The following is a 16371-nucleotide window of genomic DNA, read 5'->3' as shown; positions in this document are numbered from 1 at the left end:
ACATCTTACCATTTTGGTATGTAAGCAACAGTTTAATTAATCCTCAGGATCTCCTTGAATGTAAGAACATTTTTTTTCTCCTAATAGCCTCTGGAGCAAACAACACTTGGAATTCTCACCCTCCCTCTGTTACCTTTAACCAGCAAATAGAACCCATGAGTTCTTGTTTCCATACCTGTACAAAGGAGGTAGAGGGACAGAAGCTAAACAGCTACTAGCCTAGGTGCTCCAATAGCTCTCAGAAGTTGGGAACCCTGAAAACTACTTTGCTTAAACCCAAGATATTGAGCCTTCACAGGCCAGCTGACACTCCTGTATTCTAACATCTTTCCCATCAGAGTCAAAATGTAAAACCCTGCAATGTAAAACCATAAAAAGGATGCCTTAGACAAAAAACCAATGACCAGGATCCAAAGGCTTACCTGCTGCTAATAATACTAATCAAAATTCCAGTACAATGATCTTAAGCTTACTTTAGGTATCAGAAATAGATTTGGACAAATCACCTAAGTCAATTTGAAGGTGTGAATAGTGGTGACTACTCCCTAAGGTCTTCTTTTACAGCAGCTTCTTGGGTATGTATTTCCTTAGTGATCTGATCTTCTGTCATCATCTGGTCTCTCTGAGTGTAGAATGCATGGTCTTTGGCTGCTTTAGAGAACATTCTACTCCCAAGAACACTCTCAATGCATTTAGTACTCAGGTACGCAGGCTAAATCCTAGCTACTCTTGTCATTGCTGAGTAGGTTTATATTTACGAATCCTTGCATTCTCTCAAATAGGCATATATCCAACCTAGAGTGTTTGTAATGGAAATTAGATTTATAAACCTTTCTTACTAGTTTTAATTGTAAAACCTGCATAAAACTGTCTCCAGAAATCAACTTTAATTCAGCAATTCTATTACTAGATAAACTTTTTCCTAAACAACGTATCCCACAACAGCTCGGGTCTGCTTTTCTGGAATTGAATGCGTTGCCAGCGAAACCTGTGGGGTGCGCCAGATGCTGCCTGTCTGGATGCTGGTCTCCCTTGGAATGAGCTCTGCTAGTGGGAACAGAATAAAACAGCAGTTTCCACGTCAGTGTTTGTATCGCTCTGTCCACGCTGTTTTAAATGGGCTCATATATTCTAAAAAGTAAGATACATCATTTTGCATTTTTTTATTTTCTAAAGATGAATAAAAAGTAAACCGATGCAGATAATATGGGTTAAACACCTTTCTAAAAACAAAGCAGTTTCATTTTAATCCTGACGGAACTTAGAGCCTGGACAACTGCCAACAACAATTGTTTGTAAAGAAGAAAAATGGTTTAAAGAAAGCAAGATACTTACAGCCAACCATCATCATGGCCACCGAAAACATCTTCTCCACATCTGTGGTAGGAGCTATGTTTCCAAATCCTATGGTTGTAAGGCTTGTCATGGTAAAGTAGAGAGAGGACACGTACAGTGAATCCTTGCTGGGTCCTCCTTCCCATATCCCTGCGCTGCTATTGTATCGATATGGAGTCCCAATGCTCAAGGCCAGCTGGTAGAGCCAACTGTCTATTTGGATGGTGTTCGTGGCCTCATCGATGACCTCGTAGTCCCCAATGCTGTACCATATGCAGGCCAGCCAGTGGGCAACTAGTCCAAACACACATACCAGGAGCACGAGGACTGCTGCTCCGTACTCCAGGTAATGGTCCAATTTTCTAGCAACCCGGCCCAGTCGCAAGAGACGCACCACTTTTAAAGAACTGAAGAGACTGCTGATTCCCTGAAAAGAAATGAGACACGCTTTCAAAAAATAAAACAGTACAATGGCTCACCTTCATGAACTTGATCATCAACCACTTATATACTAAGAACATAAGCATAATATAGCTCTGACTTTATTTACATCAACAAAAAAGATGAAATTATAAGGTTTTTAAATGCTGATTCCTTCCTACTCAAAAATAAGGTATTTGTCAATTATTACACAAATCATTTCATTAGCTAAGAAAGACCCACTTTCTTTTCATAAGTGCAGTTTAAATAGCACAGAATAAAAACAAAGGAGAATCATGTTCAAATTCAATACACAGAGTATAAAAATAGGGTGATGAGTTTAGACATTTTATTTCTTCTTTTATAAAACTTTTCCTCTAGAAGATTTATTTTTATTTCTCACTTTATAATAGCTATGAACAGCAAAATGTCTGAAAAAAGAATCCTGATCTCACAGGCAAGCACACAGGAAATACTTCTGTGCATACTGGGAGAACAGGCAAATGTCATTGTTGGTTCCCCTACTTCCCGCCACAGTCATAATAAGCACTAAATTTGTAGAGCTCTGAGAAAGTGAAGAATTAACCTTGAATAGGTACATAACCTACCAAATCTTATCATCCTCCAACAATAGTCATAGAAAAGAATATCAAAAGGGAACAGCAGCGAAATCATATTTTGTTGAGAAGCTTAAAATTCCAAATATAACATTATCTAAATGGAAATATAGCATAGGCTTTCTTCATTCAATAGGTCCCATAGTTGGTGTGTGTGTGTGTGTGTGTGTGTGTGTGTGTGTGTGTGTGTTTGTCTTGTTTTGTTGGTTGTTTTTTTGTGTGTGTTTTTTTAGAAGCCTATAATAAGCCACCTGGGAAGATAGGATAAATGCATCCCTGATACGAAGATGGAAGATAGAGCAGTGATCCAGGAAGCCTCTCATCTGACTACCACCTCCAAGTCTCATGACATCGTTAGTGCTAACTCTGTCTCCCAGAAGGAATGCAAGGAATCTTCCTAAACTTACTCTGAGCTTATTTCTGACCAACATGGAGGAATTGGTTAGGGTAGTGGAACCAATGTTACATTAATAAGACTCTAAATTATGGCATCGTAAAGTTCTTGACAGTGAAGGTAAAAAGGTTAAAAAGGCAGTTGGTTATACTATACGCTATATAATTGAAATTTTTCTAAATAAAGACTTGAAAGAAAGAGAAAGAAAATGAAGAGAAGCAGAAATAGAAGCCCTTATGGAGGTGAAAGGGCAGCAGAAGTATCCTGGCAGTTGTTGTGTTTCAACCCTGATGTCCTCAAGCCTGGCTCTATTTCAACTTCCACTCTCTGATGCTGTGGCATAAATAAAGCCTTAAGGTAAGTTCTCATTTCACTTGCACACTTGGGGAGAGAGAAAAGATATTAAACTTTAGGCAGATCAAAAGAATAGCATTAATAAGCCTCAGAAGGTGAATTGGCATAATTCAATGACATGAGATGTTGATAGGTAGAAGATTCAAAAGAACCTGGAAGCCCCAAAAATTGAAATTATGTAACCATAAACAAGAAAGGCAAAAATAAGTATTTGTTGACACTTTCTATAAGCCAAGAGTCCAGGTTGGGCCCTAGGGATATTAAGATAAACATGCTTTGCTTTAGCTCTAATGAAACCCATAGCCAAAATGCATGGGAAACTCAGGGTTAAATGGAAAAAAAAAAAAAAACAACAACAACAACAAAACAAACAACAACAACAAAAAAAACAGTGTTGCTGTTGTTCTCTAGTTAACTAAAATCCTTAAAAGAAAACATGGTACCTCTGTTTAAACACTGCAGAAAAAAGTCATTCTACCTAAATTATTTTCTCAAAAAAGAAAGAAGAATTTTTTCCCTATTCAAACTAAAAAACAGTCACAACTCTCAACAGGAATGTGAAATATGAGGGCCTCCTAGGCCTAGGCCTCAAAGATGGAAGGACACTCTCTCCTGGTCTCTGATGTAGACAGTTTTTTCCAAAAGGAGACAGTCCACCTAGAAGGGCACCTGCTCTGGACTCCACTTAATAGAAAAGCACATTTTCTATAGCCATGTCCAACACCACTTAATATTACAAAATATTTTGTAAACTCTCTAACATAGTTCTTATGCCACCACTTTCTCCTGGGTCTTAGCCAACTCCCCAACTGACATTTCTTTCAAAATCATGTTCTAGGGCTACCCTCCTCCATGCTTCTATTATGTTAGGATCTCTTTATGATTTACCCTCAGCCCTTTCTTGGTTGATTTAATGCATATCAATGTTTCAACTGACTTCTATAGATGGAAGAATCACAGGTTCACTTCTTAGCACAAAATTCTCTAATGTGTTCCTGATACAGAAGCCAATTTCCTTCAGCTGCATTCCATTCCATTTATATGTCCCATAGGTGCTCAAAGGTGATAGGTCCCAAAGGGAAGCCTTCTCCTCTCCTGAGTCAATTCTCTATCTCCTGCTCTTCTTAATGACATCATTATCTACTCATACCCTCAGACCTGGAGCTGAGCCTCAGCTCCTCTGTTCTCTGCCACATACAGCTGATTATCAAGTCCAGAGGATCTTACCATCAAAGTGCCCACGTGCTCAATACATATCTACCTTTTATAAAATGTTTTTATTTATTTTAGAGAGAAAGGAAGGGAGAGGGATAGATAGAAGAATCTATGATAGGGAGACATCAATCAGATGCTCCTGCATGCCTCCTACTGGGGATAGAGCCTGCAACCCTGGCATATGCCCTTACCAAGGACCTCTTGGTTCATGGGTCAATGCTCAACCACTGAGCCACACCAGCCAGACCATATCTACCTTTTAAATCTCTCACAAATTTCCTTTCTTTCCCATTTCTAAGGCCATGCCTTCATCAGGACTTCATTTTTTCTTACTTGTGTGACAAGGAATAGGCTCTCCATTGGCCATTGTACCTCTAGTCTCACTTCCTTTAATTCACAGATCACACTACACAGGTGAGCAGCCTGGTGTTCTTTAAAACCACATCAATCCAATCATGTCCTTCCCTGATCTAAAATCTTTAATGCTATAGGATTAAGGATTCACTTTCTACTGTGACAGGGAAAGCCATCAGGACCTGGTACCTGTTTGCCTAATCAGCATCTCCCCCACCAACTCCTCCTTGTGCTGTCTATGCTCTATCACCCTCAACAACATGTAGCTCCTAAAGTGTCCATTCTGATTCATTTTACATTACAAGCCGTACCCTCTTCTGAAAAAGTTTGTCCCTCCCACACTCTTGGTGGCTAGGGTCTTATGTACAGCTTATGACAAACTCTCTCCTCCACGTGCATTACTCTGACTTCTTCCCAACCACCCTACCACCACCATATTCATTATCATACCCTCCCCCTCTTTCTATGAGAGTTAGGTGTCCTTCCTTTGTGTTAGCATTCACCTTTGCACATCTTTATTACAACAACTGTCACAATAACACTTTATTACAAGTCTCTGTTTGTATGCCTGGCATCCCAGGAAATTCTAAACCCCTTGAAGAATGGATCTAGTGTCCATTACAAATCATGGCATATGATATTATGTTAAGCCATCAATACATGTAATAAATGAAGGGGAAAAATTGCAACACAAGCAATAAAATTTGGACAACAAAGCAGGCAATGTAGCTTTAAGTTGTATAAAGGTATGGCATCAAGTATGAAAGAGAAATTCTCTTTAATTTCTCTACTGACTAGACCACAGGTATAGGAGATACATAAGATACAGTTAGAAAAGGACTGTCAGAAAAAGCAAACTAAAAAATATATACTATTAGGCAATGTGGAAGAAAATGGGGGTGGGGAAGGAAGGAGACTGGGGTAGAATTATAGTTGGACCTACAGGGATAGAAGGATGTAATAAAGATGGCAACAATCCTGTACCATATACTCCTTCTCACAGTGTAAACTAACCAGAAAACAAGATCATTCACTGCTACTTGGAAGACAGACATGGTGATAATAATACTGAATGCTTACTACATGCCAGGTATTGTTCTAAGAGTTTTATATGTATTTTAAAAATGTCATCTTCAAAACAACCCTATGTGAAAGGTATCATTAAACATAGCCCAGATAGGGTAATTTGACTAAGTTCATGCAGCTTGTAAGAGGAGGAGCCAAGATTCAACTACAGACAGTCTTGCTTCAGGCCCCTTGCTCCTCACCACATCATGGTCTGACCACACTCTGGAACTCACTGGAACTAGAGCATAATGTATAATTTAACGAAGAACATTAGTACCTGCACTAGGACTGATCATTTCTACTCTTCATGTATTCTAAACATACATTAAAACTTTAAAACACATATACATAATATCAGATAGTAATATGCTCTACAAATAAAAATAATACAAGGCAATAGGGAATAGATAATGACTGGGATGATCAGGATTGAGTGATGTAGGAAAGCATGTACTGAGCTAAATACAGCTGCTAGGTTAGGATTTTTTTTAATTGCAAAGAAAAAATATTCAAGTGACCTCAAGTGATGAGAGATTTAACATAAGGATGGACGTTTAATATAAGGATGGACAATAAGCTGCATACTTAGGTCGACTTTTGAAATGTGGTGGTACATTCAGAAATATAAAAGGATGGCCCAAGAAGGACTTATTTATTTTTCTCTAACTCATTCTTTAAATGCAAAAAAAAAGTTGCCATACATGATTTCATTCATCCACTCACCAAATGTCTACTGAGTTTATTCTAAATATTGGGGATCTAGTATTGTGAACAAAAACACACACAAATCATCCCCTATCTTTCCATTGTTTAGAATCTGTTTTGGTTTACGTGGACTTGTATGGTCTGGCCCCTGCTCACCATTCTAACCTCATCTTTCAACACTCTTAAGCTCACGCTCCATTCAACTTTCAGTTCTTCAAATATGCTATGACCCCTCAAACATGAAGTCCATGAACTTGCTATTATTTCTAAGTGGAGTGCTTTACAACTGTCTTATGCCCCTGTCCTTAGCCTAGTTTGCTCTATTCATACGTCAGATCTCAGCTCGGTCACTGCTTCCTCAGAGAAACGTTCCTCTCCAGTCTAGGTCAGGTCATTTCATCATATAATCTCAAAGGACCACATACATTTCCTTCTTGACATTTGTCTATTTGTGATTATGTGCTCATATCATGCTCATTCTTTTGAACATTGTTTTGAACGCTCTCTAGCACTCTCTGACATGTAGTAAGCACCAAATACTTATTGAAAAAAAATGAATACATTAATCTCGCATAGTAACTTCTTACTCCTCTAGCACTAATGTTACAATTAATAATTAATAGTTACTTCATCTTCACAGATAGTACTATATCAGGCAACTAGATGAAAACTATCAAACAATAATAAACTCCATTTCAAAACCACTGGGTTCTTATTCTAAATAGATTTTATACGTGGATGACTACATAGTCCATTTCTATTTCCTTTTGTACAGCACAATTTAAAGACTAAAAGAAAATTGAAAACTACATTTGTTACCTGAACTTCTAACCCAGATAACAAATTCTATTATCTTCTTCCTATTCAGAATTCACTTCTCCAACTCATGCTACCAAAAGATCCATGAGGAAATAAATAATCCTCATTATTCCATGCATTAGTTAACATGCTTCAGTAGAAGACTTCAATTTAAATAATTTATGTTAGCCAATCTATATTCTTTTCAAAACATGGTGGCATCAGCAGATAGATAGAAAGATGAAGAACAGACTTTGATGTTCAGCCATATCCATAGTGCATTAAATTTTTATATGCTTCTCGTGGAAAAGACTTTCTCTTTGATATCCATTGGGTCTACAGAAAATATAAAGCATGATCAAAACATGCACCCTAAAAACAAGTATATCACCTAAACATTATGATAAATGTACAAGCAAACTATGCTGATGGATGCTTTAAATCCTTCAATAACTTGTTGCTGCTTTTACAATAATCCAAACTCCTTACCACAACCTGCCTGCTTCTACAGTGTCATCTTGTACTTCTCTGTCTTTGTTCTCTGTATTCCAGACAAAGAAACTTCTTTCCTTTCTTCAAAAATGTCATATTCTCTCACCTGGGGGTCTCCAAACATAATGTTTAAAACACTCTCCTTAATCCACCAGCCACTCCTTTTTTGTGTATGCATCTAATTCCTATTAATCTTGCAGGTCTGGGCTTAACTGTCACCTCCTCAGACACTTCCTCTAACTATCTCTATCCTTAAATAGGTTAAGACCCTTGTTTTATAGTATGAATAACTGGTTCAAGAAATGCTGAGGAAATGGTGCAGAAGGCAGTGAGGGTTAAGGTAGAGAAAGGCTGATGTGGCCATGATGTAGTGAAAGCTAGAAAGATTCAGGAATGGGAGCCACGAGATAAAAAAGAAGAGAAGGTAAGAATGCAGTAATTAAAGAGAAAATAGATAAGTATATTGACAGGACTAAGTGAACCACATTAATAGGGGGGCACTCAAGTGAAGACCTACAAACTCTGCAAAAATACAGGACATCCAAAAAAATATATATGCACACTTTCACAGCTGGTAACTCAGTTTTGAAAATGAAATGTACTTTAATGAACACTGCCTCTATAATTATTCAAAGTGTTGTGTGTAGATTTTTGGGACATCTTACAGAACAGAGTGAATGGTCATGTCTTCCAAAATTATTTTCTAAAAGTGACTCTTTTCCAACCATTTTTATGGTAATAGGTGACGATGAAATTGTTAAGGATATAATTTTTAAAACTGGCAAAGCAAGTGTGTGAGGCATGTGGAGAAAGTGGTCAAAGAGTAGCTCTATTTCTGTAGGTTTTTTCCCTCTTTTCCCAGCCCTTCGACCTAGTGCCCACTTCCGGGCTCACGTCCCTAATATTACAACTTGGCTGTGCTGAGGTTCCCAGAGCTGCCATGGTCCAGGACCAAATACTAGTTCCTTAGGCCCCATTGTTTCTTTTCCAATGTTCAAAAAAATCCACCCTTATAGTAAACCTCCCACCATTTGAGGTCCCTTGAGTCTCTTTTCTTTGCAACTGAAATAAATTCCTAACCTAAGAGCTGCAGTTAGCCCTCACTACAAGATTTCCTACATTACTCAATGCTGATCACTGCAGTCATTACCTATTCTCTAATGCCTTGTACTATTATTTGTAGAGCATATTGCTATTTGAAATTATGTATATATGCTTAAAGCTTTAATGTATGCTTAACATACACGAAGAGCAGAAATGAACAGTCCTAGTGACATAACTTTATCTTATTCACTGACAGACTCCAGTACATGGAGATGGTATTTCCTAATTATGATTAATGTCTTTACCAATACAGGTAACACTGTCTTTAAATAGATATGCTATTATTAAACTTAATTGTTAGATGTCAATATTGAACACAAGAAATACAACTGGTTTTAAAATTCCAGCAGGATTCTATTTGGGTAAAAATGTCTGCTAGTCTAGATGTAATTATTATAAAATTATTGTCCCACAAGCTCCTGTCATCTAGGCCTCTTCTTCACTGTGGCCAAAGCAACTGCAATATCTGCAAAGGCTCAAACAACAACTTTTGAGTATGGCCACTTATATCTCATCCTATGGGAAGGTAATTGAAAATGCTGATTTTTACTGACACAATGACCTAAACACAAACAAATCACCTTGAAAACTAACATCTTCTTGAAAAATGCACACCAGGCATTTAATTATAGAGTCCATATTTGTGTCTGCAGTGCTGACCAAGTGAGCACTCAGACTCACAAGCCTGTTATAGACCATACTTGTTCTCAGTAGACTCCGAGGCTATAGGGCAGAAATCACTGTTTATCAGTGGGGCCGCATCAGGCGTCTTCTTCCACAGGCTTTGACCTCATAACTGTCTGTGCAGAGGTCCACAGAGCTGTGCTGCCTGTGCTCTTTCCTCCAGGGGACAACTCAGAAGTGTAAAAATGAGACTCAATTGGCAGATACTGAAACCATCTAGACTTAAAGGCCTTAAAACTAAAATTGTCTAACTTCACACTCAGCTTGTACACTCAGAACTGAAACCGTAACTTACTATGTTAACGTGGCTTTGTGCTAGGCCTCTGTTGTCCTGAGCGTGGCTTTACTTTTCCAGGACTCCATGACCATGCCCAGAAAAATGGCTGGATTTCTCATTATAGGAACTTCCCAAAGACTGATTAACTCTTAAGTAGAAAGTATCAACAGGCAGTTTACACCTAAAGACTCTTTGAATCCAATGCCTCAAAATCTTCGCCTTGTTGTTTCCACCAACCCTGGACTATTATTTCATGAGTCTTAATCTTTACCCAATCCTAATAAAACCCATTCCCCAGCCCTTCCCTTTGAAAGACCCATCATAAATCAAACTTCCAGTTCCCAATAAAGTCTCTCCTTTTCTATTCTGAGAAACTGCCAAATATTTGTAAGATAGTGTTCTCCCTTGTAATGGCCAACAATAAACTCCGCTCAACTTTGTCTTATCAACAGGTTGTTTTGGTAATGTTTGGAGATCTAGGTTTTGATGCCTTATGCTCTACCTAATCCAAACTTGTAATAATAACACAGGCATAGCTTTCAGAGTCCACAGGGATATGCTCAGACTTGTATTATTCAGGAATTCTTAACTATGATGTCTTCATTAGGTTATTTATAGTTCATTAAAAGTTCTTCCCAGCCCATATGCAATTTCCTGATCAGGGGTATTTTTAAAGTATGCCTACAATTGCCTAGAACCGTGGTCGGCAAACTGTGGCTCACGAGCCACACGCGGCTCTTTGGCCTCTTGAGTATGGCTCTTCCACAAAATACCACGTGCAGGCGCGCATGCACAGTGCGATTGAAACTTCGTGGCCCATGCGCAGAAGTCAGTATTTTGTGGAAGAGCCACACTCAAGGGGCCAAAGAGCCACATGTGGCTCGTGAGCCACAGTTTGCCGAGCCACAGTTTGCCTACCACTGGCCTAGAAGCATAGATAACATATTTCCTTCACCAGTTACCTGGGGGAAAAGGAAGACAGTTGACCAAAGGTAAAATTCTCATGCCGACAGAGAAATGCTTTTGTTAATCCTTTATCCACAATGCCTAAAAAACAGATTTCTTCAAGGTGAAGAATTCCAATATAAAGATAATCATGTTTCTTGTCAGTTAGTATTTGTTATGTGAAAGCATAAATGAAATCATGGAATAAAATAGTCATAAAAAGACCAAATGGAGTAGGAATGAAAGTTTAGAAACTCCTTCAAAGAAGAGTGAGGGAATGATATATTCTCAAGCATAGGAATAATGACTATGTAGAAAACAGTATAGAGCAATTTCTATGTGAGTACCCATAGTTAGTTAAGGGAAAAATAAGTAAATAATACTCATAATATTCAAATTGCAATATATTTCCACCTTCGTTGCCTCTACATCAAAATCATTACCTAATGCTTAACAATAGGAAGCATTCATCATACATGAAGGTCAGTACAGATAAAAATCTCTATTCATGTATAGAAAAAAATCAAATAAAGGAATCTCATTGTTGTATTCATTGCTTGTTACTTCCTACCCTCCCAGAGCTAATTCCCTCAGCTAGACAGACTGCTTTGTCTCTGTGGAAAACTCATGCAAAAGAATATATTCTTGAAATATAACCAAATTTTTCAAATATAAGAAAGATGTCTATTTATTACCCATCCTTGATAACATCCAATACCATCCATCCGCACCTGGAATAGAACTTAACAGCTCAGACCATTGCCACGGTGTTTCAATTTGAAACCTATAGCTGACTCTTACCCATTCTCCAATCCTTTCCCCATCTCCTCCCTCATACTGACTCCTCTTTTACTTACAATCTCTTTTATTCACAACCTTGAATAGTGTGTGAGCAAATAAATTTTTCTTTCAAACTAGAAGGTAGGTACATTTGAGTTTAGTGATTGTGCCTTTTTTCGTCTTTGTATTAATTTGTTCACAATGCTTTACACTTCCAATGGGAGATCCCAGCGTGGGGACCTAAATAAACCCTGAGGCAATCCCTAGACATACAGAAAGAATATATATATTAGAGAATAAGAATATTAATGGAAAGGAACTCATGAAAAGAGAGATAAACATGGTGGCCAAAGGATAATGCCCTATTGTCTACAAGAAGGAGACACTTAGATAAAAATCTAACAAAATATATATAAGATGTATATGAGGAAAACTACAAAACTCTGATGAGAGAAATCAAAGAACTAAATAAATGCAGTTATGTTTCATGTTCATAGACAGAAATATTCAATTTAGCAAAATGTCAGTTCTTCTCAACTTGATCTATAGCTACAACATAATCCAAATCAAAATTTCAGCAAATTATTTTGTGTTTGGTGATAAACTAATTCTAGATTTTATATGGGGAGGAAAAAATTGTGAAGAGTAACCAACACAATACTGAAGTAGAAAAAAGTCAGAGGACAGACAGTACCTGTTATAAAGCTACAGTGATCAAGACAGTAAGGTGTCAGTGGACGAAGAGACAAATAGATCAGTGGAACAGAATAGAGAGCCCAGAAATAGGCCCATATAAACATAGTCAAGGAGTAAATGGAGCAAAGGAAGTCTTTCAGCAAAAGGTGCTGGAATGATTAGACATCCAAATGCAAAAAAAGATGAATACAGTCATAGACTTTACACCCTTCATGACAATTAACTCAATATGGATCATAAACCTAAATGTAAAACAAAAAAACTATAAAACATTTAGAAGATAACATTGCAGAAAATCTAGGTGACCTTGGGTATGGCGATTATATTTCAGATATAACATCAAAGGCACAATCCATAAAAGAAAAAAATTAATAAACTGGCCTTCATTAAAATTTAAAACCCTGTTTTGAGAAGGACACTGTCAAGAAAATGATCCTGTAAAACGTGGTTGAGTGTCAACCTATGAACCAGGAGGTCACAGTTCAATTCCCAGTCAGGGCATATGCTCAGGTTGTGGGTTTGATCCCCAGTGTGGGGTGTGCAGGAGGCAGCCAATCAATAATTCTCTCTCATAATTGATGTTTCTATTTCTCTCTCTCCCTTCCTCTCTAAGAGCAATAAAAAATATATTTAAAAAAGAAAATGAGAAGACAAGCCGAGACTGGGAGAAATATTTGCAAAAGATATATCTGATAAAGGGCTATTATACAAAATATACAAAGAGTTAAAACTTGACAATAAGAAAATTAACAACATAATTACAAAATGAGCAAAAGATCTAAATAGACACATGACCAAAGACAATATTCATCACAAATAAGCATATAAAAATATGTCCAACCTTATATATCATAAGGGAATTACAAATTAAAATAGCAGTGAGATATCACTACACATCTATTACAATGGCCAAAATCCAGACACTGGCAACATCAAATGCTGGTGAGGATGTGGGCCAATAGGAGCTCTCATTCATTGTTTGTGGAATACAAAATGGTACACCCATTTTGAAAGATACTTTGGCAGTTTCTGAACATATTCCTGATATTTACCCAAATGAATTGATAACTTATACCCACACAAAAACCTGCACACAGATGTTTATAGCAGCTTATTTATAGCTACTAAAACTTGAAAGCAATTAAGATATCCTTCAGTAGGTAATTGGATGAACAAACTGAACAAATTGTGGTACATCCAGACAAAGAAATATTATTCAGTAGTTTTTCTTTTTAATGAGTTCATAACCATGAAAAGACATGGAAGAACCTTAAATGCATATTACTAAGTGAAGAAGCCAATCTGAAAAGGCTACAAACTGTATGATTCCAACTATATGACATTCTGGAAAAGGAAGAACTATGGAGACAGTAAAAGGATCAGGTGGTTCTAGGGTTCAGGGGACAAAGAATCAATAAGTAGAACACAGATGATTTTTAGGGCAATGAAAGTACGCTGTACATTAATATAATGATGGATACATATCATTAAGCACTTGTCAAAACCCAAAGACTGTACAACACCAATGTAAACAATGTACTTTGGGTGATAATGATGTGCCAATGTATGTTCAATTGTAATTAATAGATGTGGTGGAGGATGTTGATAATGAGAGAAGTTACGAATGTATGGGGGCAAACTCTGTATGGGAAGTCTCTATACTTTGCTTTTAATTTTGCTGTGAACCTAAAATTGCCCTTAAATATAAAGTTCCTTACCAGCTAGGCAAATTCACAGATAAGAAAAATCAATCAATTCCAAGGTAGACTGGGCAGTGTTTCTATGGATTCAATAAGATTAAAACTAGAAAAACTAAAAAAATACATAATTCCTACCTATACCACTCCAACATTGTTTTATTATTTATCTATAAGCTTTAATGGAAAAAAATGGCAATCAAATTGTATTGAATGGCAATTTCTAACACTATTTTGGAAGAGGGTCTAAGATTCAATGAAAGGGACAAAAAGATTCTAGGCTGATAAAAGTCATTAAAATCTACAAACATAATTAGCTTCTTTGAGTTACAATTCTTATTTTGATGATTAGATAAGAAATAAAAATGTACAATGTAAACATATATGCTAAAATGAATTGATGCAGGTAGACACTTGACCAGCATAATTCATTTAAAATTTTTAAAATTATTAATAAGCCAGTCAGAGAAACACAAATACCATGTGATCTCACTTATATGTGGAATCTAATGAACAAAATAAACTGACAAACATAATAGAAACAGTGGCATGGACATATGGAACAGGTCAACAGCTGTTAGAGGGGAGGTGGAAGGGGGGACTGGATGATAGAAGGTGAAGGGATTAGCCAGAGAACATATAAGATATCCCAAAAAAATGTATACACACACTTTGGATAATTATAAAGGCAATATTTATTAAAATACATTTCATTTTCAAAACTGAGCTATCAGCTGTTAAAGTGTGTATACATTTGGGGGGGGACACCTTGTATATGCACAACCCATAGATCACAGACAATAGTGTGGTGTTGGTCAGAGGGAAGAGAGAGCAAGGGCTGAGTGTAATGGGTGAGGAGGATGGGGACATCTGTAATAGTGTAAATGGTTTTTAAAAAGAAAATTACTTACCATAAGCTTTTCTGAAAAATTAGAAATATTTTTATGTATTTCCACTCTGCAGTCACTGACCCATTTATTTTGCCTCCTGAAACAATGCATGAGGAGTTATGTTTTTCCCAGTTGCCACTTGTACTGACCTAGTTTGTCATGTTTACCACTTACAGATACCACTCATTGTCCTCTGAATTCCCCAAGTATGTTTTCTAAGCCCAATTATGCTACCAAACAGCCTGTTACCTGCAGCTTCCCCATCTTTTTCTGATGTTCTCTAACTCGGCTCTCTCTCCTCTCCCAGAAATCACGCTTTCTGGACTTCCCAGAGCTGTCTTCAAATGCACTCCACGAGGCAGCTTGTTTCTATTGCTTGGATGCAGAGTGACAACATCTTTTACCCTGTTATGGTTTCGAGGAAATCCGCATTACTTCTTTTCAAACAGAATGCTTTTCTTTAATGGACGCTGTCTTCCCTGCCTCCCAGTTCTCTTTTTTAAAAAGTCACATATCCAGTTCATGAATTCCTGGTAAATCAAATTACCTTCAGTGGGCACAGCAATTGAGACAGTCTTGAAAATAAAGAGTGTTATTAAGGCCTCTAAGTCATTGTGGACCTGCATCATGTTAAAGGATCACACTGTGATTTTCAGACTCACACTCGCCTTTTCCCAAGCCACCATTAGCTCACTTCCTCACTGCTAAGTTCTAGTTTGTTTTATGTCATTGTACAATTTCCTAAACCTTGCTGACACTTCATTGCTTTAAGTCAATGAGTCACCACTAAGTAGTCAGAGCACAAAAAGGATCACCAAGGAGATGGACCACATTGTGCACCACCACAGGGCTTGTAATCAAGCTGAAGAAAGAAACATACAGAAATGAAATAATAATATCCCCTCAGACAGGAAGAGTTCTACAAGCAAAATTCACTCATGTCTCTTTTCCCATTTATTCCTTATAATTACCTTGTGATATAAGTCAGTCAGGCATTCCTTCTCTTTTTTTTACAGTTAGGACTGACAGCCAGAGAAACCATTCACAACAAATATGTCCTAGAGAAGGCATAACACCCAGGTCACCAGACAACTGGTACAGTGCTCATGAACACACATAAAGCAACAAAACAAAAGTAATTTCAATATGTGAATGTACACATGAGTAAAGATAAAATATGGTGAAGATATTCATTGGAGTTGCTTGGGGATAATGTAAGAAGGCTTCCTGTAAAAACCATGTTCCAGAAAGTTGGATATTATGTAATAGATAATGCAGAGGCAACCTACAGGAACTGAACTAAAAATAGAAGGCCAAAAACATATAAAATTGTATCAGCAAAGAAACTGGTAGACATGTGGATAACACTAAATAAATACTGTAATTAAATAAGACAATAATATAATAACTAAAAAGAGAAAGTTAAAAACAATGTGGAACCAAAGTACAAAACAATAAAAATTTGAAAGGTGAGAAAATGAACAGAGTTCCTTGAATTATTGAGAAGAAAAAAGACAACGATACGTCAAATATTGATGTGAAAATA

The 16371-nt window shown here is 37.1% G+C and overlaps 1 protein-coding gene across 1 annotated transcript in view; it reads right to left on the bottom strand.

The window, feature by feature from the left end:
- Window positions 1–16371, bottom strand: part of KCNH5 (potassium voltage-gated channel subfamily H member 5) — a 250185-nt gene that overhangs the window by 183795 nt on the left and 50019 nt on the right. The window contains exon 7 of the mRNA XM_059694117.1: window positions 1336–1762. Coding sequence (XP_059550100.1) covers window positions 1336–1762 — 427 coding nt within the window. The remainder of the gene's footprint in view (window positions 1–1335; window positions 1763–16371) is intronic.

The sequence above is a fragment of the Myotis daubentonii genome, chromosome 1 (assembly GCF_963259705.1).
Source record: "Myotis daubentonii chromosome 1, mMyoDau2.1, whole genome shotgun sequence".
NCBI lineage: Eukaryota > Metazoa > Chordata > Mammalia > Chiroptera > Vespertilionidae > Myotis > Myotis daubentonii.
This window is presented reverse-complemented; position numbering and strand designations above follow the sequence as displayed.